The sequence below is a fragment of the Lampris incognitus genome, chromosome 21 (assembly GCF_029633865.1).
Source record: "Lampris incognitus isolate fLamInc1 chromosome 21, fLamInc1.hap2, whole genome shotgun sequence".
Taxonomy (NCBI): Eukaryota; Metazoa; Chordata; class Actinopteri; order Lampriformes; family Lampridae; genus Lampris; species Lampris incognitus.
The window spans coordinates 7,032,517-7,058,216 of NC_079231.1; the positions used below are offsets into that span (position 1 = coordinate 7,032,517).

Here is a 25,700-nt window from a genome sequence, read left to right on the forward strand (position 1 = left end):
ATAGAAGAGACTGCGTGCAAAGCTGTGCTTATTCACTACACAAAAGACACACACACACACACTGCACTACTGCTACACGCCGCTTGATGGTCCTCGGGTCCTCGGCGTCCCCGCTGGCGGCTGTGGGACGGTGCATGAAGCCAGAAGAGAAGACGAGCTTCTGTCTTGATGTCCCCCTGCATCACAGCCCAGAGACAAATCAGTGGGCTGATGCAGAGCATGTGCAGGCCGAACACACCTGAGAGGGTGTGTGTGTGTGTGTGTGCAAGCGTGCACGTGCAAGCATGCAAACGTGTGTGTGTGTGTGTGTGTGTGTGTGTGTGCAAGCGTGCACGTGCAAGCATGCAAATGTGTGTGTGTGTGTGTGTGTGTGTGCAAGCGTGCACGTGCAAGCATGCAAATGTGTGTGTGTGTGTGTGTGTGCAAGCGTGCACGTGCAAGCATGCAAATGTGTGTGTGTGTGTGTGTGTGTGTGTGCAAGCGTGCACGTGCAAGCATGCAAACGTGTGTGTGTGTGTGTGTGTGTGTGCAAAGGAAAGCTGTAGCCAGCTGCAGCAGGAGGTCTGGTATCCGAGTTAAAGGAGCCTCGTCGTCTCCTCGCTATTCGAGGAGAAGTGTGGGAGCGTGTTTCTGGACGCCGGCGTGTTTGGCTGCTCGGTCACGGCTCGTCGACCGCACGTCTTCGCCAGCAGACGACTCGAAACGTGAGCGCGCACGAGAGAGCGAAGACCCCCGGACGCGGCCCTCCGCTCACGCCGCACAACACATCGCAGCTGTGTCCACCTCCACCCCCCCCCCACCCCCCCGCCTTCAACGTGAAGCGCATTTTTTTTTTGTCCTCCTCTGGCGGCGAACAGAAACAGAGCCGTTGTCCATCTCCAGCCCACCTCCTCCTCCTCCTCCTGCTGCTCCGCTCTCACGGTGAGTTTGATTCCACCCCCACCCCCCCACCCCCAACTCCCCGTCAGCTGCTGCTGCACAGCTTTCAGCGCCCCGGCGGAGCTGCCAAGAACCAGGCTGCGTGATTACACACATCCATTGTGTCGACCCCACCCCACCGACCATCTTAACCCCCCCCCCAACCGCCCGCCCGCCCCAGGACCGAGTCGAGCACTTTCCCACAGCGTCTGAGAGGGGCTGCAGGATGCCAGTGCAATCTGCAAGACAAACATCCCGTGAAGAAGACGGATGTGCTCACTGCACGACTTGATATGTTCGGGAAAAACACGCACAAACACACACGCACAAACACACACACACACACACGCACACACACACACATTTCTCCATGGTCCTGCGTTGAGGTGCAGAAATCTTGATTGGCGGGAAGCTACGACTGCGTCGCCCACTGGGATGTCATCGAGCCTCTGTGCGAACGCGACAACTCCCCCAGCATGCGTAGGTGTGCTGGTCGCTGCACTAGCGCCTCCTCTGGTCAGTCGGGGCGCCTGTTCGGAGGGGGGAGGGGGAACTGGGGGGGGGGGGGAGTAGCGTGATCCTCCCACGCGCTACGTCCCCCTGGTGAAACTCCTCACTGTCGGCTGGCGACGCCACACGTGTCGGAGGAGGCGTGTGGCGGTCTGCGGCGCTCCCCGGCTCGGCAGAGGGGGCGGAGCGGCGACCGGGGCGGCTCGGAAGAGAGAGAGAATGGGCGTTGTTGTTATAACGGGGATGTCCACTGGGATTCATGTGCCCTCGTGATGTCACCTCGCGGTTTAAGCCTTTAAGCCCGTGTTGTGGTACATGGCGTGGACAATAAACCGGTGGTATGGAAGGTGAGCCGCCAACCCAGATATCGCCGGTTCGAATCCCAGGACCGGCTGGCTTAACCCTGGGCTGAGAACAAAGGGGTTGCTAGTAGCAGCGTCCCAGGTGCCATCAGAGTGCCCTTGGGCAAGGCGCTACACAGCAACTGCCCCCGGCGGTGCTGTGTACTGCGTCTGGTTGGGGCAGTGAAGTATAATTTACTATGACCTGCTGTCTTTTCCCTCTGCTGAGAAACTGCTCATTGTCTGCTTTTGGATGAAGACCTTCCTCGCCCTCCTGAGATCTCGTTATGCAGAAAAGCCCGCTTCGCGTCTCTGGCCGGGGGGAGACGGTACCGAACTTTCATCGTCCTGGATCGGGGCCTCCGAAGACGTCCGGTAGAAGCAGCCGATGTACAGGCTGAAATTAAGCCGTGCTCTCCGTCACGTTGGTGTAGACGCGGTGGGACAGCGGGGCAACCGTCCCTCCGAGTCCTGGAGAAAGACGTTTTACGGCCCCCCGTAATGGCCTCCCGGTCCTGGAGACATTCTGTACTCGTTAAAGGTTTTAAAGGACGGCCATAACCGGAGCTTCGGTCCGGGCGAGGAGGAGTCAGAATGCGTGTTAACAAGCAGCCCAATGCAGGAGATGAAACTAAGAGGGAAGTCGCAACACCAGGAAACCCACGGAGCAAGGCAAGACGAGGTGAAAACCCGGGATTGGTCTCGTGGAACGTTTATTCTGAGGTCGAACGTCACCGGCACGGGTCCGGACATGACGACTCGCAGCTGAACTCGGGAACAAGCCGTCTCGATGAACCGTGTAATGAGATTAAATGAGCCGAGTTTCAGTTTGATAACATCTCGCGGGTTCGGGTCTTTGTTCGGGGGAGACGTCCGCCGCCAGGGTACGACGGCAGAAGGAGCTGCCGTTCTTAGAAAGACGGGGCGTCCCCCCCCTCCCCCCGCTTTTGTCGAGAAGAAAAGCGAACCTGGGGGAGGTTTGTTTTCCCTTCACCATGGGAATGAGTTATGTAACGCTCCCATCCAGTTGGACCAGCAGCCCTTCCAAGGTCTTCCAGACCTCTGATTCCTGACATTTTCCACATCAGCTGCACGCTGGTTGTTTATCCAACACGTTCCCATGATGAAAGAGCCCCGGGCTTCTCCTTCATAATGAAGCCATCAGCCTGACGGGGGTTCATCTCCAGTGTGCCCTTTCTATCGCAGCCATTAGGCCTCTTGTCGGGCCTCAACCGAGCGAGCTGCTGCGGTTTTGGCTCCGGCTGAAGGATTCGCGTCCAGACGCGAGGAAGCGTTGGATGGATGCTCGCGATGACTCGACTCTGTCACATCGGGTTCCCCTGAACCCTCCGTCACTCCTCCCAAGTTGTGTTTTAAGACCTTTTTTTCCCCCCACGGGCTCTTGATGGCCTCGTGCAATCATCCGTGCTCCTCCAGGAAGTGGAAGCCGGAGGAGGAGGAGGAGGAGGAGGAGGACAAAGCTCCTCTTTCGGTATAAGGAGCTTATTAGCTGGAGTGTAATGACTTCCAAGTAAGTTTCATGAGGTTTCCGTGGATGTTTCGCCGCCCGACTTTAAAATCTTTTGAGCTTCCAGACATCCTGCGGCCTTCAAAGGTCAGGTTTGCCTCGGCCTCCCTCGCCACATCTCAGGTCTTGTCGGCCCTCGTGCAGCTGAGATCCGCCGACCCGTCTTTCCCCCCATCCAAGCCGCTACGCTTTGTGCCCGGGGAGCTGAACGGGGCTTAAATGAGCGATTTGGAGTCATTTCTTACAACGCAGCTTTACTGATAAATCTCATTCATCTGAGATAGTTCAGTCTTCATTTGCCCATTCGCTCCCGCTATAAGCTGCTCCTCCATGGCTGAGGCACTAGTTTATCTTCAAACTTTCAGACGACCCTGTGTTTCTGGCTAGTACACCTCTCTTTATGGAGACATTATGTGTTATTAGCTGCAGTAGAGCTAGTAGTGTAATACCAGGGGTCGTATTAATAGTGGTTATTATTTTCACTTTTATTATTTCTATGACTATCGTTATTATTGCCATTATTATTGCTAGTAGTAGTCATAGTGGTAGTGGTAGTAGTAGTAGTGGTAGTAGTAGCAGTAGTAGTAGTAGTGGAAGTAGTAGTAGTAGCAGTAGAAGTGGTAGTAGTTGTAATAGTAGTAGTTATTTGTAATTTGTGATATTGGACTATACAAATAGAATTGACTTGACTAGTGGTGGTGGTGGTAGTAGTAGTAGTAATAGTAGTGGGTGGTGGTGATGGTATTAGTAGTAGTAGTAGTAGTAGTAGTAGTGGTGGTAGCAGCAGTAGTGGTAGTGTTAGTAGTGGTAGTGGTGGTGGTGGTAGTAGTAGTGATGGTAGTAGTAGTAGTGGTAGTAGTAGTAGTAGTAGTAGTAGTAGTGGTGGTGGTAGTAGTAGCTGTGGTGGTAATAGTGGTCGTAGTAGTGGTGGTGGTAGTAGTAGCGGTGGTAATAGTGGTGGTTGTAATAGTGGTGGTAATAGTGGTGGTTGTAGTAGTGGTGGTAATAGTGGTTGTAGTAGTGGTGGTAGTAGTGGTGGTTGTAGTAGTGGTGGTAATAGTGGTGGTAGTAGTGGTGGTGGTAGTAGTAGTGGTGATGGTAGTAGTAGCTGTGGTAGTGTTAGTGGTGGTGGTTGTAGTAGTGGTGGTGGTGGTAATAGTGGTGGTAGTACTGGTGGTGGTAGTAGTAGCTGTGGTAGTATTAGTGGTGGTGGTTGTAGTAGTGGTGGTAATAGTGGTCGTAGTAGTGGTGGTGGTAGTAGTAGTAGTGGTGATGGTAGTAGTAGCTGTGGTAGTATTAGTGGTGGTGGTTGTAGTAGTGGTAGTAGTAGTGGTGGTGGTGGTAATAGTGGTGGTAGTACTGGTGGTGGTAGTAGTAGCTGTGGTAGTATTAGTGGTGGTGGTAATAGTGGTCATAGTAGTGGTGGTAATAGTGGTGGTTGTAGTAGTGGTGGTAGTAGTAGTGGTGGTGGTGGTAGTAGTAGCTGTGGTAGTATTAGTGGTGGTGGTAGTAGTAGCTGTGGTAGTATTAGTGGTGGTGGTAGTAGTGGTGGTGGTGGTAATAGTGGTGGTTGTAGTAGTGGTGGTAGTAGTAGTGGTGGTAGTAGTAGTCGTAGTAATATAATGTCCCTGCTTACTCAGCCAAGAAAGGCTTTACACCAACATACTTCCTCGCCAAAAGAAACCTCCGTGTCTGCCAAGGGCCTGACAATTTGACATTCCGGCTCAAACAACAAGAAGTGTTTGAACAGGTTGTTCGGAAGTGCAGAATTCCCCCGTCAAGGTGCGGTCAGATACGCTTTAACGTACCCCGTTCTCAACCCTGTGGTCCTGTTCTGGTGAAAGAAGGAGAAAAAAAAATCCCTTTAGGCGCACAATCAAAAACATCATCGGGACAAACAACACCTTCACCTCTTTCCACAGTTCACGAAGCGTTTTAATAAATCGCTCGACATATCTCCCCACAGCCCGGCGGCGCGGTGAAATAAAAGTCCAATTTTTGAATTTGCTGTTTGCATTTGAGCGTGGTAGAAACTTGGACGCGATGCTCGCGTCGCCCGGACCCGCCTGTGGTTTTAAGGAGTCTCTCGCCTCAGACGCGGTTCTCCTTGAATACCCGCTAAAGTGTTTCTCTAGCAATTACCTGCAATTTGTTTTAATTGTGACCAGAACCTCTTAATTCCGGCACAAATTGGTCGTGAAATGATCCGTTTGTCCACACTGCAGGTAATTTGCTGTGGGGAGAAGATAATGGGAAAAGATTCTCCCAATTCTTTCCAGATGTTCAGAGTTTGTTTCTTCTAAATCCTCTTTCGAACCTTTCTTTTTAAGATTTACATAAAGCTTGATTAACACTTGACATTGCTACAGTGCGTCATTCGTTGTTCAGCTGACCTTTGTACCCAGAATGCAACAGGCTAAAAGTAGACATGAATGCTGCGGTGGTCTGATGGAGGAGATGGAGGGTTAGGTGTTGACCCCTAACCTCCTTTTTTTTTTTTTTTTTTTTTGATTCCCCTGATGTAACACCGTCTGCTCATCTCTGCCTCCTGCAGTGCGGAGACAGAACATGAAGGTCCGCATCAACGCCACCGGAGACACCATCGTCATGAAGTTCCTCCGGCCCAGACCCGACGTGAAGCTGGAGGGCTACATCCTGGGCTACGGCAGCAGCATGTTCTCCAAACAGTTCATCCAGCTGCCAGAGAACGGACAACCCTACGAGACAGAGATGGGTAAGCTCTATCTATCTATCTGTCTATCTATCTATCTGTCTATCTGTCTGTCTGTCTGTCTGTCTGTCTGTCTGTCTGTCTGTCTATGTCTTTCTGTCTGTCTGTCTATCTGTCTGTCTGTCTATCTATCTATCTATCTATCTATCTATCTATCTATCTATCTATCTGTCTGTCTGTCTGTCTGTCTGTCTGTCTGTCTGTCTGTCTGTCTGTCTGTCTGTCTGTCTGTCTATGTCTTTCTGTCTGTCTGTCTATCTGTCTGTCTGTCTATCTATCTATCTATCTATCTATCTATCTATCTATCTATCTGTCTGTCTGTCTGTCTGTCTGTCTGTCTGTCTGTCTGTCTATGTCTTTCTGTCTGTCTGTCTATCTGTCTGTCTATCTATCTATCTATCTGTCTGTCTGTCTGTCTGTCTGTCTGTCTGTCTGTCTGTCTGTCTGTCTGTCTGTCTGTCTGTCTGTCTGTCTATCTATCTATCTATCTATCTATCTATCTATCTATCTATCTATCTATCTATCTATCTATCTATCTATCTATCTATCTATCTATCTATCTATCTGTCTGTCTGTCTGTCTGTCTGTCTGTCTGTCTGTCTGTCTGTCTGTCTGTCTGTCTATTTCTACCTGTCTGTTCATCTGTTTATATATGATAACAACAATATTAGTCATAATAGTAATAAAAAATCAAAGTAGTAATAGTGAAATGATAATGATAAATAATACTAATACCTTTTATTTATAGAGCGCTTTTCAAGGTATACAAAGGTGCTTTACATAAGTTATGTGTCTTTACATATCTTTCCTTCTGTCTGTCTTTATATCTGTTTTGGCTGTGTGCCATTACCTATTTCACTTAAACCTTAAGCCCATAACTCCATGTGAGTGTTTCTACTTATTCCCTTCCTTAATGGCCTGCTCCTGCATGTGTGTGTGTGTGCGCCCCCCTTTACCCCCCTGTGGTTCCTCGGTTCTCGTGGGAAACCCCGTTCGCCCCCGTGGGACCCTGCGGTCGTCCGTGTTAACCCGACATGAAGCTGTGGGGGAAGTGGACGGAGCATTACAACCCGGGAGCGGCTCAGATCCCCCTCCCTGATCCCAGCAGGTGGCTCTGATCCTCCTCCTGAAGTCCAGCCAAGGTTTTTTTTTTTTTTTACCCAACCCAAAAAAAGAAGTCATGGCGGTGCCATATCTCTGAGAAAACTAACCGTAAACCATCCCTCCTGCTGATGACGGCCTGCCTACAGCCCAAATTCTCTGGAGTCCGGAGGGTTTAACGGGGCTGAACGTCATGTTTACCCTCCTCTTTAAATACCCTCTGCTGATTTCCATCCCTCACCGCCGCCGCCGCCGCTCGCTCTCTTGCGGTTTGTTTTTCATTATAGCTCGTCCTGTGTTAGCGAGCGCAGCAGCGGCAGGTCGGCAAGTGTGGAAATCCTCTCATACGGTGTTGGCGGTCGCCCCGAAACCACCGCCACGTTGCCTCATCCCATTCCACGCTGGCGGTTTGGTGTCTTGCTGGGAGAAGTCGTGGGGAGATTCTTCTTTGTACTTTCTCTTTCCGCATTGGGGTCAGAGGTCAAACCGCTCGACCTCGCTGTGTCACCCTGACTCGCCATCCAACACCCCACATCTCGCAGGGGAGCGATCACAGTTTCCAACGTTGGCTCCGTATTTTGAGGAGGACTCTCCGTTTGCGGCCCGCCTGTCTCTGCTGGACACATCCACGAACCTCCGTCTTCGGTGGCATTCGCTACAGCAGCTGTATGCAGTGTTATTTGCATTGACTTGGGCGATGTAGCCTGTTCTGAAGTGGGCGTAGTTCGTATTCACGGGTTGTCCCGCTGTGATGTCACTAGCTTTTACGAGGCCGAGTTGTCTGCCAGAGGAAGAGATGTGCTCGGCTTGGGTCGGACGGCGTTTTCGAATATCTGGTTATTTTCCAACATTGATTTCCGTTTACCAGATAGGCAGGCTCTACGGCGAGTTCTCGGTCTCACACCGCGGAGTTACGACCGTCACGTCCGGGCTTCCCCGACCCCGAGCGTAATGTTGTTTTTTTTTTTTTATAAATTTATTTCTGATTTTTCCCTTTTTTCTCCCAATTTAGTGGCCAATCGATCCCTATTTTAATTCAAACACCCACCCTCGTATTGCATGCGTTCGCCAACCGCATCTCTCCGGCCGGCAGTCTCGAAGGAGACCGCCTCGCCACTTCCGTGACAAGGCGACTCCAAGCCGAACCACTGTTTTTCCGACACACACAGAGACGCCATCACGTGACGAACACAAGCCGACTCCGCCCCCCTCCCGAAGACAGCGTTGCCAATGATCGCTGCTTCGTCGAGTCCGGCCATAGTCGGATCTGACGAGACCGGGGCGCCAACCCCGGTCCCCAGTGGGCAACTGCCTCGACACCGAGCCGATGCTTAGACCGCTACGCCACCGCGGACCCCCGAGCGTAATGTTTGACCGGTTCTGTCGTCAAAGTCAGAGAGCCTGCGCTGAAGCCCCTGAACCCCCCCCACCCCCCCACCCCACCCACCCGCCGCCTCGGGAGAAGAAAAGCAAACTGTGAAACATGTTTGGGAATAGCGTTTGACCCAGGTGTGCTGGCTCTGAAGCGTGCAGCCTTCCAAGAAGTGTGAGAGCGGAGCCTCTTCAAGTGGGCGTGAAGGAGAGCGGAGCGCCTCGGCAATTAGCTCAGACAAATAAGAGACTCTGCTGCTGCTCTGCAGGGATTCATGGTGATGGATGAGGGTCGGCGGGTGGTTGTGGTGGTGTTGTGGTGGTGTGTGTGTGTGTGGGGGGGGGGCGGGCAGGTTTCCGCATGTCGTGGGCCAAAGTCCAAAAATGAAACCACATCAACCCACATGGCTTTGAAGCGGCGGAGAAGAATGGCGGCGGGCAGGATCAGACTCTCCACCTCGGCCCCGGCGAAAAAGCCCCGCGTTTGTTCAACAAAAACACGCCGCTCCGCTCCGCTCCGCTCGCCCCCTTCAGCTGCAAACCGCATCCGCCTCGGCAAGTCCTGCAAGGTTGCTGCGAGCGTGTCGGGTGGAGAAAGTTCACTTGATTCCAGGTGAGCTCAGCGAGGATCAGCTGAAGTCGGTCGTTTTAAAGGAGATTACGCTGGTGAAAGTGGAGACGCTCGGACTCCTTTCTTCTGGAAATATTATAACTCCTCGCGAGGAACATACGGCTCTTTGGCAATACACGAAAATGTCTCACTTACTTTTGCCAAATCTCTCTTTTTTTTTTTGCACATTGTGAGGAAAACAAGACTTTCAAACTCTATCTGCAACTCGCCGTGGGGGGGATGCTCCAGCACGCTTCACGCCCAACAAAACCTCATTCATCATGCTGTAGGAAACCTGCCCGTGACCTCCTTGTGAACTTCCCTGCGACCTTCCCTGCAACACTTCGGGGACAGCTAAGCTGGTGAGGAAATTCAAATCAGATGTTGAAGCCCGGCTGATAAGAAAACCGCCGGTTCGGGGCGAGTCGGAGGGTTTCTACTAAAGGTACAGTCCGCAGTTAATGCGGACAGTGGCTGTCCGTCCTGCTTCTGCCATTGCTTTGGGGTGCGAAGGCCTTTACACGGGGGACGCTCCCCACAGGGCGTTCTTGGTCCGGCACTTTGTCCAGCCGTCCATTATCCAAACCGCTTATCCTGCTCTCAGGGGCGCGGGGATGCTGGAGCCTGTCCCAGCAGTCATTGGGCGGCAGGTGGGGAGACACCCTGGACAGGCCACCAGCCATCACAGGGCCCACACACACACACACACATTCCCACCTAGGGACAATGTAGTACGGCTGATTCACCTGACCTGCATGTCTTTGGAGTGACACTTTGTGAAATATTGAAATCAATATTTACCCTGTCAGGACGTGACTGTATGTGCGTACAGATGCCATTGCTCTGCAAGTGCGAAAAACAAATAGATGTGTGCAATGCGGGCCTGCCAGAGGGCCCCTTGAGACAAACAGGGGAAATGAGAAAGTAGGTTACGAAGCGAAAGGGTCTTCGCTGATTCCCAGTGAGCTCCCTGTTTGGGCCCCTGGCCGAGGTCCCGGGTGCCTTGTGAAACTCTGCCACCGCCTTGATAAGATGTGACACTGGATTTTGAGCCATCTCTCCAGAATCCTCTCTAACAGGACCCCCCACCCCCACCCCGCCCCCCGCCCGCCGTTACCCTCCTTTTCCTCTTCAGTGGCGCTGTTTAACCACCCCGAGGACCGATGAGCTCACCCCCGACTCTGCTCATTCTGACCCGTGCCAGCCTCCCAGCAGCACGCCAGCGTGGTCCATCGCCATGGCGACTCACCAAACAGTCATCGGACGCCCTCGGCCCCGTGCTGCAGCTGTGCCGGCCATTCATGTGCCTCTCCCACATCCACCACTCAAAGCCGGCGCTTTCTTCCTAATCCGTTTAACACCCGGCAACTCAGCCCCGGTGACAGGATAATACCCATAATGCTGCAGCTACCTGGCACATCACATCGGGCACGACGGCTCCTAACAGGCTGGCTCCGTGCTGCGTCCTCTGCCCATGCCACGGGAGTGCTTTGCCCTGGACCGGCTTTTCCCGTCTCCGGTGGTTCTGCTTATACAACCCAAGTAGCCAGACGGCCCAAATATAATCGGCTTCCCTGAAGTCATGCCCATATTTGTGCCTGTGTGGACAGGGCCGTGGCCTGATGATCGCTTGGCTGTGGATGTGTGAACGCCGCAGGGACGGGCGAAGGGTTCCTCAGCACGGGGGGGGGGGGGGGAGGGGGGGGTTGAATGAGGTGTCCTTGATATATTTATATTCTGTTGTGTTCCGGCTGTGAGCCGGCTCTTTTTTTTGCGCTCGGCGTTTTGTCGGTTTATTTGTTCCCGCCGCGCGTCTTTTTTTTCCGTTTCCAGTTTATTTCATGGTAAAGCGCTTCGCAACTTTGTTAAGAAAGGTGCGATGCGAACGAGGTTTACGGCCGTTATGTAATCGGCGTGCTCCTCCGGTAAACACCCCGAACAGATAAACACACGGTTTATGGGCTGTGGATGCCGTCCGCACGAAGCCGCCCAGATGTGCTTTCCCCCTCCACGCACGCACGTGTTTGCGACCGTTGGCTCTCCCCCTTTTTTTAACACCGTGGCCGGGGTAACGTCCGTCACCTCATAACTCCTTACCCAGGTGCCACGTAGACGCCGCACGCTTCCATAATTTAGGGATCTTGGCGGCGTGGAGGCTTTTTCAGAGCCAACGGGGGGACATAGCGGATCTATTTTCTACCTTATAAAGTTGTGTTTATGTCCCAAGTGTCCCCGCGGTGAACATCCTAACAAGACAAACTCCCCCCACTCATGTGTGTGTGAGAACTTGGTGGTCTGTAAACTAGAACTGTAACTCGGGCTCCATCCATCCCTCCACCCACCCACCCATCCACCATCTTATCTATCTATCTATCTATCTATCTATCTATCTATCTATCTATCTATCTATCTATCTATCTATCTATCTATCTATCTATCTCTCTATCTACCCATCCATCCCTCCACCCACCCACCCACCCATCATTCTTATCTATCTATCTATCTATCTATCTATCTATCTATCTATCTATCTATCTATCTATCTATCTATCTATCTATCTATCTATCTATCTATCTATCTATCTATCTCTCTATCTACCCATCCATCCCTCCACCCACCCACCCACCCATCATTCTTATCTATCTATCTATCTATCTATCTATCTATCTATCTATCTATCTATCTATCTATCTATCTATCTATCTATCTATCTCTCTATCTACCCATCCATCCCTCCACCCACCCACCCATCATTCTTATCTATCTATCTATCTATCTATCTATCTATCTATCTATCTATCTATCTATCTATCTATCTATCTATCTATCTATCTATCTATCTATCTATCTATCTCTCTATCTACCCATCCATCCCTCCACCCACCCACCCATCATTCTTATCTATCTATCTATCTATCTATCTATCTATCTATCTATCTATCTATCTATCTATCTATCTATCTATCTATCTATCTATCTATCTATCTATCTATCTATCTATCTATCTATCTATCTATCTATCTATCTATCTATCTACCCATCCATCCCTCCACCCACCCACCCATCCATCATTCTTATCTATCTATCTATCTATCTATCTATCTATCTATCTATCTATCTATCTATCTATCTATCTATCTATCTATCTATCTATCTATCTATCTATCTATCTATCTATCTATCTATCTATCTATCTATCTATCTATCTATCGAATCCCCGTGCTACCTCCGGCTTGGTCGGGCGTCCCTACAGAAACAAGTGGCCGTGTCTGCGGGTGGGACACCGGATGCCCTGGCCGCTGCACTAGCGCCTCCTCTGGTCAGTCAGGGCGCCTGTTCAGGTGGGAGGGGGAACTGGAGGGAGTAGCGTGATCCTCCCACGCGCTACGTCCCCCTGGGGAAACTCCTCACTGTCGGGTGAAAAGAAGCGGCTGGCGACTCCGCATGTGTCGGAGGAGGCGTGTGGTGGTCTGCAGCCCTCCCCGGGTCGACAGAAGTGGGTGGAGCAGCGACCGGGACGGCTCGGAAGAGTGGGGTAGTTGGACGGGTACAACTGGGGAGAAAAAGGGAAAAAATCCAAAAAAGAAAACAAAAAAACAACTGTGGTTTTCACCCCCCCCCCCAATGGGGGGCGCTGTACCGCACACTGAAAGCTGGCCTAATGGATTCTGCTGCCGGTGCGGACAGGTGTTGAACCCGGTATGTCGAGGCCTTCCCCTTGTCCGATTAGAGCGCCGTCATCGCCCCGCGGGCTCCGAGGCCGCATGCCTTTGTTTAAGTGTCTCGTTGTTTCGCCCCGGCAGAGAAGTGGCGTAATCGTTCTCATCTGCGGGTCTGTTTCCCCTCCGTCCGTGCTGGGGGGAGTCGCCTATTAACTGCACCGCCCGTAGGCACGACATGCCCATGATGACGTCATTTCTCTTCAGGAAAACATCTCGACCGACCGTTTGCTTTTCCAACCACCAAGCCCGGCGTTCCCGGCGGTTTTGGCCCGGTGTGTGTGTGTGTGTCCGTAGCACGGGGCTCACGAGGCTCACGGGGGTCACGGGGGTCATGGGGCTCACGGGGCTCACGGGGCTCACGGGGGTCACAGGGGTCACGGGGCTCACGGGGGTCACAGGGGTCATGGGGCTCACGGGGGTCACAGGGGTCATGGGGCTCACGGGGGTCACAGGGGTCATGGGGCTCACGGGGGTCACAGGGGTCATGGGGCTCACGGGGCTCACGGAGCTCACGGGGGTCACAGGGGTCATGGGGCTCACGGGGCTCACGGAGCTCACGGGGCTCACGGGGCTCGTGGACGTGTGTTCGGGTCCGGCCGTGCAGATGCAGGTTCGCTTGTTATGCTTCGAGAGAGATGCGAGCAGTTCACTCGACTTCTTGGGTGTTGCGTAACTTGTGACCAAACGCTTCACAGGGTCAGAGGGAAAACATCCGATGCAAAAGGCCAAAACCAAAAAGCAGATACGGGTCAACACCCCCGGGTTTTAAACTCTCGGGCACCATCCTAAACTGGATCATCTGAACCTCTTCATTCATTTGTTTTCCCCTTCAGATGCGGAGCCGAAATACCTGGTCGCCGTCCAGCCGATTCCAACCAATGATGTGAAGAAACACTGCACAGGTAAAACTACTGATCTATCCACCCACCCATCCATCCACCCATCATTCTTATCTATCTATCTATCTATCTATCTATCTATCTATCTATCTATCTATCTATCTATCTATCTACCCATCCATCCATCCATCCATCCACCCATCCACCCACCCATCATTCTTATCTATCTATCTATCTATCTATCTATCTATCTATCTATCTATCTATCTATCTATCTATCTATCTATCTATCTATCTATCTATCTATCTATCTACCCATCCATCCATCCACCCACCCACCCATCCATCCATCCATCCATCTTATCTATCTATCTATCTATCTATCTATCTATCTATCTATCTATCTATCTATCTATCTATCTATCTATCTATCTATCTATCTATCTATCTATCTATCTATCTATCTATCTATCTACCCATCCATCCACCCACCCACCCACCTATCTATCTATCTATCTATCTATCTATCTATCTATCTATCTATCTATCTATCTATCTATCTATCTATCTATCTATCTATCTATCTATCTATCTATCTATCTATCTATCTATCTATCTATCTATCTATCTATCTACCCATCCATCCACCCACCCACCCACCTATCTATCTATCTATCTATCTATCTATCTATCTATCTATCTATCTATCTATCTATCTATCTATCTATCTATCTATCTATCTATCTATCTATCTATCTACCCATCCATCCATCCATCCATCCACCCATCCATCATTCCTATCTATCTATCTATCTATCTATCTATCTATCTATCTATCTATCTATCTATCTATCTATCTATCTATCTATCTATCTATCTATCTATCTATCTATCTATCTATCTATCTATCTACCCATCCATCCATCCATCCACCCACCCACCCACCCATCCATCCATCTTATCTATCTATCCATCCTTCCATCCTATCTATCTATCTATCTTATCTATCTACCCATCCATCCATCCACCCACCCACCCATCCTTCCATCCTATCTATCTATCTTATCTATCTATCTTTCTATCCATGTGTGTGTGTGTGTGTATTTGTTGTTGTACTACGTGGTACTTGCGGTGTTTCGGCCGTTGACGTCTGTCTGTGGGCCACAGGGAAGGTGAACCTGGAGAAGCCTCTCCACCTGGTGATTGGCTCCGTCAGCCCCACGGCGGTGCTCCTGTCCTGGGGAAACTACCTGAAGACGCCCTACGAGGGAAACATCATGAACGAGTGCCTGGAGGACGGGTGAGGACTGGCAGGAAGTGAGAATGTGGGAAAGGAAATTTAGAGTAACTTTGATTATTAAGCAGACAGACAGACAGACAGACAGACAGACGGGTGGGTAAACCTACTCTGCAGACACACAGAGCAGTTTTCCATTCAGTTTAAGCAACGCTCGGTGTAAAGTCCACAGTAAATCTGAATAAAGTTTCTGTTTTACATCGCTGGATTCTGAAAACAAGTGAAAAAGGAAAGAAATCCAGAATGAATGTGGAGGAAACACGTCCCCAGGGAATCCAAAACCAACCGGGGTCGTCCTCCAAAGACAGGCAAGGGGAGCGGGCCTTGTTTATGTAAGGATGAAAGATTGAGACTCGGATTTACGTTTCGGATCAATGTGAATCGCAGGCTTATAGTCGAGCGATTTACGGGCGAATTCGGCGTCGAAAATGACTTTTCTCGGGGCCGGGAGAAAAACGGCCGAGTCATATTTGGAAGTTTTACTACCAGCCATAGCTCCCGCTCCGTGGAGCGGTCCGGGACGGGGATCGCTTTGAAAGGAGCCCCTTTAATGCTGCACACACAGGAAGCGAGCGGAGAAAAGCATCTGGTTTCTGGTTTCCTTTGTAGCCGCAGGCGGTCCCGTTGTAAACCACCTCACGTTCACGGGCACGATGACAGGTGATCACAGGCTTCCCATAGCACCACAGTACACACACACACACACACACACACACATATATATATATGTATACACATGACACACATGCTGCAGAGACACTACGGGGACCAACATATCGCTGCCTTATTAAACGGTTTCATTTGGGTCACAAAGTGCATCCCGGCACCTAGTGGACCGGGTCGTGTTGTTGCAGCTCCAGAGGGGAAAATCAAAACCCGCGTTGGATTCCCACAACTAAACCAATCTGGTTGTAATGAAAGACAATGAGAAAGGCTTTTGTTCGACGGACCTCCTTGCTCACCACATGGTCTATATTTGAGATGTAACCGTTCAATTAAATCTCTTTTTCGTCTTTTTAACCCCAGACAGTGTGCTCGGTCCTTCTCTCGTTTCGCTTGGACCCCTCCGCCGCTGGTGTTGTGTTTGTTTCTTCATGTTTTCTCAGAAGAAGAGAGTTCCCCCCCCGAGTCGACCTGTTGCACAGAACGCGGCCCAAGGACAACGGCGCCTTGCGTGCACATACAATGAGCAGAAAATGGTTTTGAGGGGCGTCCGGGTGGCTCGGGGATCGCCGGTTCGAATCCCCTTGTTACCTCCGGCTTGGTCGGGTGTGCCTGCAGACACAATTGGCCGTGTCTGCGGGCGGGAAGCCGGATGTGGGTATGTGGTTACTGCACTAGCGCCTCCTCTGGTCGGTCGGGGTGGGGGGGGGAGTAGCGTGATTCTCCCAAGCGCTACGTCCCCCTGGTGAAACTCCTCACTGTCAGGTGAAAGGAAGCGGCTGGTGACTCCACATGTATGGGAGGAGGCGTGTGGTAGTCTGCGGCCCTCCCCGGATCAGCAGAGGGGGCGGAGCAGAAACCGGGACAGCTCAGGAGAGCGGGGTAATTGGCCGGATACAATTGGGGGAAAAAAGGGAGAACCCCCCCCCCCCAAAAAAAAGAATGGTTTTGACGTATTACGATGACAGACGGCCTTGTCCAGAAAGGTTAATAACCCGAGAGCACCTTTCCTTCCTCTCACAAGCAGGACCCTTGTGTGCTTTCCAGAGCAGGTGTGCGAGGTGTGTTTGTGTTGAATGGGAGCGGACCAACAAGGGGCGCTCTGACACCCATTTTCAGCAGCCCTCGCTCTCCTCCGCCCTCGGTGACGCATCACGTGTTTTCCCGTCGAGAGGGTTGGACGAGCCATCGGAAAGGTTGACCTAAGCTTCGGCTCGAGGCGTCCTCGACCGCTTTTGCCGTCTTGTGAGACGCCTAATGTCCCTTCCTTCTGTTAAGCGGCTGGCTTCTTCCTCAGCATTTTATTTTATTTTTTTTTCTTTGAAAAATATGACATGAGGGAGTGAAAACAGAGACCGCTTGATGGCGACAGGTTCGCCGGTCAAAGTTTGCCGCCAGAATTAACAAAAGCGAATAGAACAAGTTGTTCCCAGCTGAGGTCAGCGCTGCTGCAGACGCCCGGGCAAGGCCTCACAGGCGTAGCACGTAAGCGTGTGACTTGGCAAAGCCGCTCCAGTGTGCATGTCTTGGTGCTTCACCTTCTGGCTTCGCCGGCCCCGAGCAGCCAGACCTTGGCGCCGGCGAACTTCTGTAATCAAAGACAAATTAATGTTGCTCACTGTTGCAGAAATGTTTACCGGGACAGCTGGTTTGGACAGGGGGACCTTCAGCGTTCAGCACGTTTTCTGGACGCCAGTCAAAGCCTTTTTTGTTTTTTCTTCTTTTCTTTTTTTTTTGTCCAGCTGAGCTGGCAGGACGCCGGATTACTTGTCTGTAAAGTGCTTAGTTTTTGTTTTGATTCTTTATGGATCCAGAAAAACAGGACACTGCATGCAATTCTCCCCCGCCAACATGTTTCACATTCATGTGGTACCGCCTTTTACCGTCGAGCTGACGTGGAGCCAACGGGGCCGTGGGGGGGGGTGGCGGTCTGGGAAAATCCAGGCGGGTACCGAACGTCAACAAGAAGCCGGTGACTGTAATTCTGCAGCAGCGTACAGCTGCACGGCAGTAATGCTGCACACAGGTTCAGGGACCGGGAATATTTATGTGTCGTGTCACCCCATGCACCTGCGCACAGGAAGTGCAACACAAAGACTAAAACACATATCCCAACTGCAAGAACACATATATCCAGACTACAAAACACAATATAGCCAACATATATATAAAAAAAAAAAAAGGTCACTGTCCAAGACGGCGAACGCCAGGGTGACTGTCGGAACCGCCGGTCCGCACGGGCTAGCGGTTGGCTTAGCCTGCCCCGCTTCTGCGTCCTGTCAGACCGCCCTCGGCGTTTCCTGCTCGGGCACAGCTCCAGGCAGGGCCGTGGTCCCTGAGCCCACCAGACGCAGCAGACCGGCCGTTCTAATGCCAGCTCTCCCGGCCAGACACCCCCGACGCACCTCCCCGCGCTCCACATGACGACGCCAAAAACACAGTCAATGCTGGGTGAGGCCGCCGCCAGACCACGCTTGGCGGTCTGGCGGCGGCCAAGTTGGCTGAGAAGTCACACTATATGGTGATTTTATTGTAATTTACTGCACATATAGTACGGCGTGGGCAAATATTTTACATCGCAGCCAGGCCGGGGTATTAAAACAGGCAAGCTAATGGATTTGACCTCCGGGCGGCGATCTATAAGTCGTAGACTGTATGGGCTCCTCTCTGATTGGCCCCGCCCCCTCTGTTGTGTTTCAGATTCTACACCATCAGGTACAGGGAGAGGAACAGGAAATGGATTTACCAGACCTGCCCTACCAGTGACACCGTGATCGACAACCTCAAACCCAACACGCCCTATGAGTTCGGAGTCCGCTCCAACAAGGAAGACCGCAGCGGGACGTGGAGCAAGCCGGTCGTCCATAACACCAACATGGGCGGTACGTCGCACCCGGGTCTCAAGAAAACCCAACCTGCAGGTGGCGCTAAGTCTTGGCTTGTTAATCCATTTCACTGAGACACGTCTCCTTGCGATATTTAGATATGATGTCGAACCCTACCCTGGTGATTTCACGGTTAGATCTTAGACTGAAAACAGAAAATGTCTGCCAGGAACAACGCTAGAGATCTCGTAGGGATGGGTGCTGATGCCGCCCCCCTGTAAGTGGCTCCGTTTCATGTTCTGATGAAAGTTTTGCAAGCGGTCACGCCAGCGGCGCCGTCTTATACAGAAGGTTGTTTATCCCGGTAGGACACACGGGTTAAACGTTGACCCGCCGGGGTTTTATTTCACTCTTTTTCCCTCCTTTTCACAGATAAGACCATGCAGAAGCCCTACAAACTCCGCAATCTGGCAAAACCAATGGTACGTACCCCCCCCGCCCCCCCCCCCCCCCGCTGTGCTTTAAGTACCTAAAGCTGCTGGGGAAAGGTGCTAATCCCACCATTACATGATACTGGTGGGGTTTTTTTTTTTTAAAGGACGAGCAGCTCATCTTGAACAAGGTGGTCGTCATGCCGGTTTTGGTATTTTATGCCTTTATTCGAGAGCGATGGTGGAGGCAGACGGGAAACGGGGGAGATAGAGAGGGAACAGAAGTCGCCGGCTGGATCTGAACCGGCGATGTTGCGACCGTGTGGTATGCGCTGTAACCATTTGGCTGCGGAGGCGCCCCTTAATGCATTTTATTTCAACCATGTGTTAAAACAGAGCCGAGGAACGCGACTGGATTGCGTAACGCCAGACACACACACACACACACACACACACACACACACACACACACACACACCCACCCCCGGCCGCCCGCCCTCTCCTCAGCCCATGTTAATGTGTGTTAAAGAGGGGTTAGGCCCCGCGACCCAGCTGAGCCAACATAAACACACTGACAACATCTATATCATCAAGACACATGGTCGTTCCTAGGGGACGGGGTCCTGCCTCTGTTCGGACTCGGGTCGCGCCGGGTTTGCAGGTTTCCCCGGGTCGCTCACCGGGTACGTACGGCGCGGGCGGCCCTCGGAAGTGCATGCGCGCACACGATAAGTATGAGGACGGTGTGCGTGGCCTCTCGGCACATGGCTGGGTCGTAACCTAGGTCTTCCAGGCAGGGGTGCAGATTAACGCGTGAGCTGTCAGGGTGAGGGGTCAGAGGTCACGTTAGACAAGACTGCCAACTCAGCAGTGAACTCCCGAACGTCCTCCCTGTCTCGCAGCTCCCTGACCCCCGGTGTGTCCCACTCGTGTGGTTTCTCCATTTGTTAATCCGCTTGTGTTGCTTTTCTGTGGTTTTCTATCGTGCAACATCTGCGGTTAGCCTGTGTGCCCTTTTTTTTTGTTCCCCAAAGTCACAAAATCTGTTCAACTGCCAAGAACAGCAAATATACGAATGTACATACCGACACATACCGCTAGACTACATGTAGACAGTAGACTATACACAGCGAGTTTTTTGTAACGGTTTTGTGAGAACAACAGAACCCATTAACAGACTGGATCCGTCTCGGTTTCCAGATATGAAACAAATGAACGCCAACTGTGTTTTCCAGATGGACGTGGGATTCGTCGTAAATGAGCGCTTTATATGTCAATGTTTTCTGTTTTTCAGAAACCGCTTGGTCCCCGCGCTCTGTTTCCACCTCGGCCTGGTAAGAAACCGTTTCAACTTGGGGGTTTTTTTCCCCTTTTTTTTTTTTATTTTTTTAGTTGTTTTCTCTCCTCTTTTTTTTTTCTTCTCTCCCCTATAAAGACAGAAAGTCATTGTACTTGTTCAGACAACACGCTGCGCTGCTCGGTCGTTCAAACGCTGCGCCGGCATGTACAGTGGACGCAGTCAGGACCGCCGCATCTAGCTCCATCTGGTTTTTTTAGAGAAAATAATGAACAGAAAAACAAGGGTGAAGGGTTTCCTGACAACTGTTACAACATGTTCAGACCAGTTCTGAGGGTTTTTACGCCGGTCGGTCAGCAGATGGTACTTTGGGCTGTCAAGGTTTAAGACAAAGGTAAAGCTTGTAGACCAGATGGGTTTTATGTTTCTGTTGTCAAGCCAAAGCGTCGATACGGTCGACTTGAACGCAGCCCCGATACTCTTAGACGCTCAGTTCTGCACAGCAAGTCAAATCAGATACACTGTTTCCAGCCAATAACCGATATTCAGATAATGCATTGATCGCTGTTATGTATTGTAAGGTGTTAAACTGATCGATGGAACGACATCGTGTTTTTTTTTTTTTAAAGGAGAAAATCCTTATCCTTCCTAATCTTGGCGTTGGGTTACAGATGTGTTTTTCTTTTTTCCTCTGCAACCTCATGTTGAAATCTTTACCGTTACAGCTCTCCACAACCGGACCCAGCCTCGGCTCTCTCCCCTGCTAAAAAACCAAGGTTTCCCAGGAGCACCAAGATCTTTCGGTGATTATCTCTTTTCCTTTCTCAAACAGATACTTTGCTTTATGTTTTGTTTTTTTTATCTCATTCAGGGTAGCGGGGCACATCTGGGCCTTGTACATGTATTTCTGAAGCTACCAGCTGCACCCAAAGTATTTCTGTACAAAATCATTTCACTCTTTTTTTCATTTTGACACCTTTTTTTCCCCCCCCTTTTCCTTCTTGTGAAACCATATATTATTTCCACAGCCCCACCCGAGAGCCGTCAGGAAACTCTACCTCTGCCCGGCTCCGCTGAGCCAAAATGGCCTCAGTTTTCACTGGGTAACGGAAAGACGCTCATTTCATGTTTGTTTTGAATCATACGGCTTCATTCGCAGTCATTCGTCACCTGCTTGGCTGAGTCCAATTACGCTGCTCGGATGGGGGGGAGGGGGGGAGGGGGTCTGGGAACAGCAGCTGTTCTGATTGGCTGCATGCTGGCATGCCTTGAGTCCTCAGGGTTAGACGTTTGACGAGAGGCGTGGAAATGAAGGCATTGGCGTGCGCGGCTCACGGGTGCAATGCTACGAGCAAGTTTACAAAGTCACCGAGTGCAGCCGAAGCTAGTCCTGCACACGATCCATAACCGCCATCCTGCTCAGGCCTCGGGCTTTTCTTGGCAGTACAATTAGTGCTGATCGCTTCTGTTCGCACAGCCGCGGCCCTCATTCTGTTCATCTGTTCAGCCCTCGCGAAACATCCTTATCTTTCTCCTCACAGCTGTTCCTGCATCATCCCCTCATCCAGCCTTGTATTCATCCGTCTTGCTATCTGTCCTTTTCTCTCTCCTCAGGGCATATCGGAGGTTTCTCTACAACCACGACACATTTTCATCACACCGCTCAGTGATACGTACAGTTTTGTTTATCGAGAAACAAAACATTTATGAAAGCCACAGCACACGTTGAGTATACGAACCTGTAAAAGGTGCTTTAAATCAAAGAAGAACAGAAAACAGTGTTTGACATATCAACGAGACACACCTGTGCATCGTTCACAAAGTTGTTAGCGTATCAACATGTCAGTATTGAGAGAGGGAGAGAGTCTTTGGTCTGATAAGACTTACTGGGTTACCCATCAGCGCTGCACCATTAAGCTTATGAGAGCAAGTTTCCTTGGGTCTCCCTTCTCTGCAGAATTAGTTTACACCGGTCACCAGATTTTAAGAATTAGGCCTTCTCTTAGTTCTTCCATGTTTCCGTCTAACCTGCCCTCTGTTCATCTATTCCTCCGTGCATCCGTCCATCCATCTCGCCCTGTGTTTGGTGCTCAGTATGGCTGCCTTATATATACTGTAGCCATTGCCATGCTGGGTTGGATGAGTCTGCATGACAGGACCGCATGCTGCGCAGTACAGACTCGGATGTGTTACAGCTTCCTACCAGGGAAAGGCAACACAAGATGATCTGCAAGCCCGTCCCTCTAATCCAGTCCTCTCTCTCTGTGTTCTCATGACAATGCCTCTCAGACAACGCCATATTTTTGTGAGGCACAGAATTATGGGACCCAAAACATTGTCGTCAATTTGATTCGCTAACTGGGTGGGAAACTTAAAGATGGCTGAGGTTTCGAAGACATGCATCTGATGGTTCTCATCTCTCTGCACATGCTGGAGCGGGTGAGAAGAATTCAAATGCATGTCTGCTTGTGTGGAATACAACCTGAACCTCCTGACGTCCCAGAGTCAAGTCAGAACAAATACAATGCATAGTTTATCACATCAGGCCGTCCCTTCTGGGCCCACATCATCATGGTACCCCTCTTCTCTCTCACCCTAGACAAAGGAAACAGTATTAGAAATGACACCGGCCATCCCGCGGAGCGCCCTCCTGCCCTCCCCCAACTTCTGTCCACCAATGCCCCTCCCACCAGCACGACAGCCTCCCCTGTCCCTAACTCCCCCACAAACGGTGACCAGCGTCAGGGACACTCTCATCCAAAGCTGCCCGTTAGTGCAACAGAGAAGCCTCATAACCCAGCTGGTAATTTACAACTTTAAACTTTCTTATTTTTCCTGCTCTTTGTTTTCTTTTTGCAGAGTGTGACGTGATGGTAATGTTGGGAAGATCTGTGTTGGTTACACAAAGACGGGAACAATCTTCAAAAAGAAACGTTTGATACTGACAGCGACCTGCTATTTTCTGTTGAACTTCCGTGGGCACTCGGTTGAATGGGATCTCGACTTTGAAAACCCAGGGTCCTCCACAAACCGTTAAACCTTCTCTTTCCCACACAGCTTTCGGCCAATCGCAGGACGGTTCATCGCCGCCGAGATTGGCCTTGTCCAATGAGAGGGCCAAAAACAATAACAACTGGGGTAAATGATGACCTCATTAAGGAATGCTAACGCTTCCTGTGTCTTGCGATCGAAGCCGGTGTCGCTTTCTCTGTCTGTGTCTGCTGTACTGTGTGACGTGTCCATGTCTGCAATCACCATCGTTGTTCTCGCAGCTCTCGGGTTGTCCCACCATTCAGTGTGTCACCTCATTTCGTCCACAGGAATGGCTGTCCCATGAATGGCGGTGTGTCCTTTGTCACACATCTCTGAACATTTTGTATCCAACATGGCTCCCAATGTCTGCATGTCACGCACAGTCTTACGGTCATGGTTGCAATGTGCTACCGAAGCTCACCATCGGCTTATATGACTTTGATTTCCAGATCGTAAGCGCTTTAAGAAAAGCCTTGCGATCACATCATTGTACTTGTAGTGGCAGTCCATGAATTGTAAGTTATACCATGGCATACTTGAAACCTAATTTCCCATTAATCTGTGTCGAAAACAAAATCATAGCATATACAGTGTACTCTTGTATGCTAATGCTAAGAGAAGGTTTCAGTAAACGGTATGTCAAGGGCCAAGAATTCTAGATATTACATAGGCCAATTGGAATCAATTGAAATAGATGACTAGCTATACATTATCCATCACTAACCTTCACTGCTTAGGGCTGCTGGCGGTGGCTTCAAGCTTTGTCTGAATGGCGCTCTGATCACTATCTCACCCCATGAGATACATACAGAGAAGGCATCGATTGTAACAAAGGCCCTTCGATTGTTTTCTAGGTGAAGGCAACAGGGGAAACGCTGGCCTGTCGTTGCCCCTTCGGCCATATGGCCCCTCTGTTACAGCTGTCGGCAGAGCCATGAGGCCGTCATCGAGAAACCCCCTCTTTACCCTCTCTAATGGCTTCAGACAACCCTACTCCTCCTCTCCTAGGTCCAGTAACGCCTCCCTGACTTCGATCCGAGGGGGTAATGGAGCAGTTTTAATTCCACCCTCTCCCACGCCTGCTCTCAAAGCTCTTACATAATTTCCACCACACTGCAAGTAGACCCAAATCAGCCCCAAATGTTGTTACAACTGGACAGATATTGAGTTTACAGCGTCTGTTTTTTGGGCTTTTGGGGGCCCGGTTTCATGTTTCGCCACGTGAGGCGTGATCGGTCACGCTTTGACTGAGTTTGTCAGTATCGAGTTAAAGGGCGGTCATGGGTGTCTATCACACGCGAGCCGTCGGGCGAAGCCGCGGCCGTCGGGCTTCGTGGATTGGTTTGATGTAGACATTGTCGTATGCCGGCCGTGTCTTGAATAATTTACACGATTATCCACGTTCGTTTCATTTCAAAGTGAAACCGAAAAATCTACCGAACTGGCCAAAGAAAGGTCCGTGATGGTGTCACATCTCACAAAGTCTCACCCATCGCACTGTCATTGTAGTTTTGTTTGGCTTTTACCTTTTCTTGCTTTCTACACTGCGGTTCCTTTGAGATGATCTTTGAACTCTTCAGAAGACGACCGTGCACCAAAGTTCACAATTAGAGACACTGAAATTTGAATGTAGAAATCCAGATTATTTTTAGACCGTTCACATTGCAAAAACATATCTTTCTAACAAGTCTTTAGTTGAGCGTCTGACTCATTTCACCGTTTTCCTTAAAACGGGAAAGAAAATTAACGTTCCTGGAAACAAGGGGCGACTTGTAAGAGGTTTTCTATTAAGATGATGTCACTTGTTTTAAAAGGAGAATATCGAAATTACTTGGTCTGCATTGGAAACAAATGACCTCACTCCATTTATTCTATTTTTCCTTGGTTGATGAAAGATAAGACTCAACATTCAATACCAGAAAAAAAAATGGCTTGTTAGAAAGGTACTATGAAAAGTCCACAACGGACTTATATGGTTCATCTTCTGAAGCCTTCGGTTTGTAATGTTTTCACCTCTTTGTAACGTTCCCCTCTCCCAACAGCAAATGGAGAACATCACAAGGGCTTTGCCCTCCCTAAACCAGCCATATGGTCCCGGCCTCGATTGGGTAAAATTACTCATTTGTCTTGTGTGTTTTTCCGTCATCATTAACCCGCAGTCGCTTTGCAGCATCTTCGTCTGCAGCTCATGTCGGTGTCGGTCTCCTCATCCACCATGTTTGTTCATAATTTTATGTCACTCCATCATCCATCACGCCATCGTTCTGTCCGTCCATGTTGCCGTTTGTCAGAGATGTTTGCTGTGTCGGGTCCAGCTTCTGCAGATCCAGCGCTGAGGCAGGTTTCAGAGAGACTCTTCTTCAAATAATCAACTTGATTATTTGAGTAGTGACGTAAGACCAGAAACGGCAGACGATTATGTCACTCGGTGTCCAGTGTGGTGGTGGTGGTGGTGGCGGCGGTGGTGGTGGTGGGGGGGGTT

General features: G+C 50.4%; 1 protein-coding gene across 1 annotated transcript in view; it reads left to right on the forward strand.

Annotated features, from left to right (window-relative positions):
* LOC130131562 (target of Nesh-SH3-like) overlaps positions 1-25,700 on the forward strand; it is a 41,047-nt gene that overhangs the window by 2,250 nt on the left and 13,097 nt on the right. The window contains exons 2-13 of the mRNA XM_056301299.1: positions 5,852-6,031; positions 13,667-13,735; positions 14,840-14,972; positions 18,333-18,514; positions 18,890-18,939; positions 20,183-20,222; positions 20,911-20,988; positions 21,214-21,288; positions 22,785-22,988; positions 23,243-23,323; positions 24,073-24,261; positions 25,261-25,326. Of these exons, the coding sequence (XP_056157274.1) occupies positions 5,852-6,031; positions 13,667-13,735; positions 14,840-14,972; positions 18,333-18,514; positions 18,890-18,939; positions 20,183-20,222; positions 20,911-20,988; positions 21,214-21,288; positions 22,785-22,988; positions 23,243-23,323; positions 24,073-24,261; positions 25,261-25,326 (1,347 nt within the window). The remainder of the gene's footprint in view (positions 1-5,851; positions 6,032-13,666; positions 13,736-14,839; positions 14,973-18,332; positions 18,515-18,889; positions 18,940-20,182; positions 20,223-20,910; positions 20,989-21,213; positions 21,289-22,784; positions 22,989-23,242; positions 23,324-24,072; positions 24,262-25,260; positions 25,327-25,700) is intronic.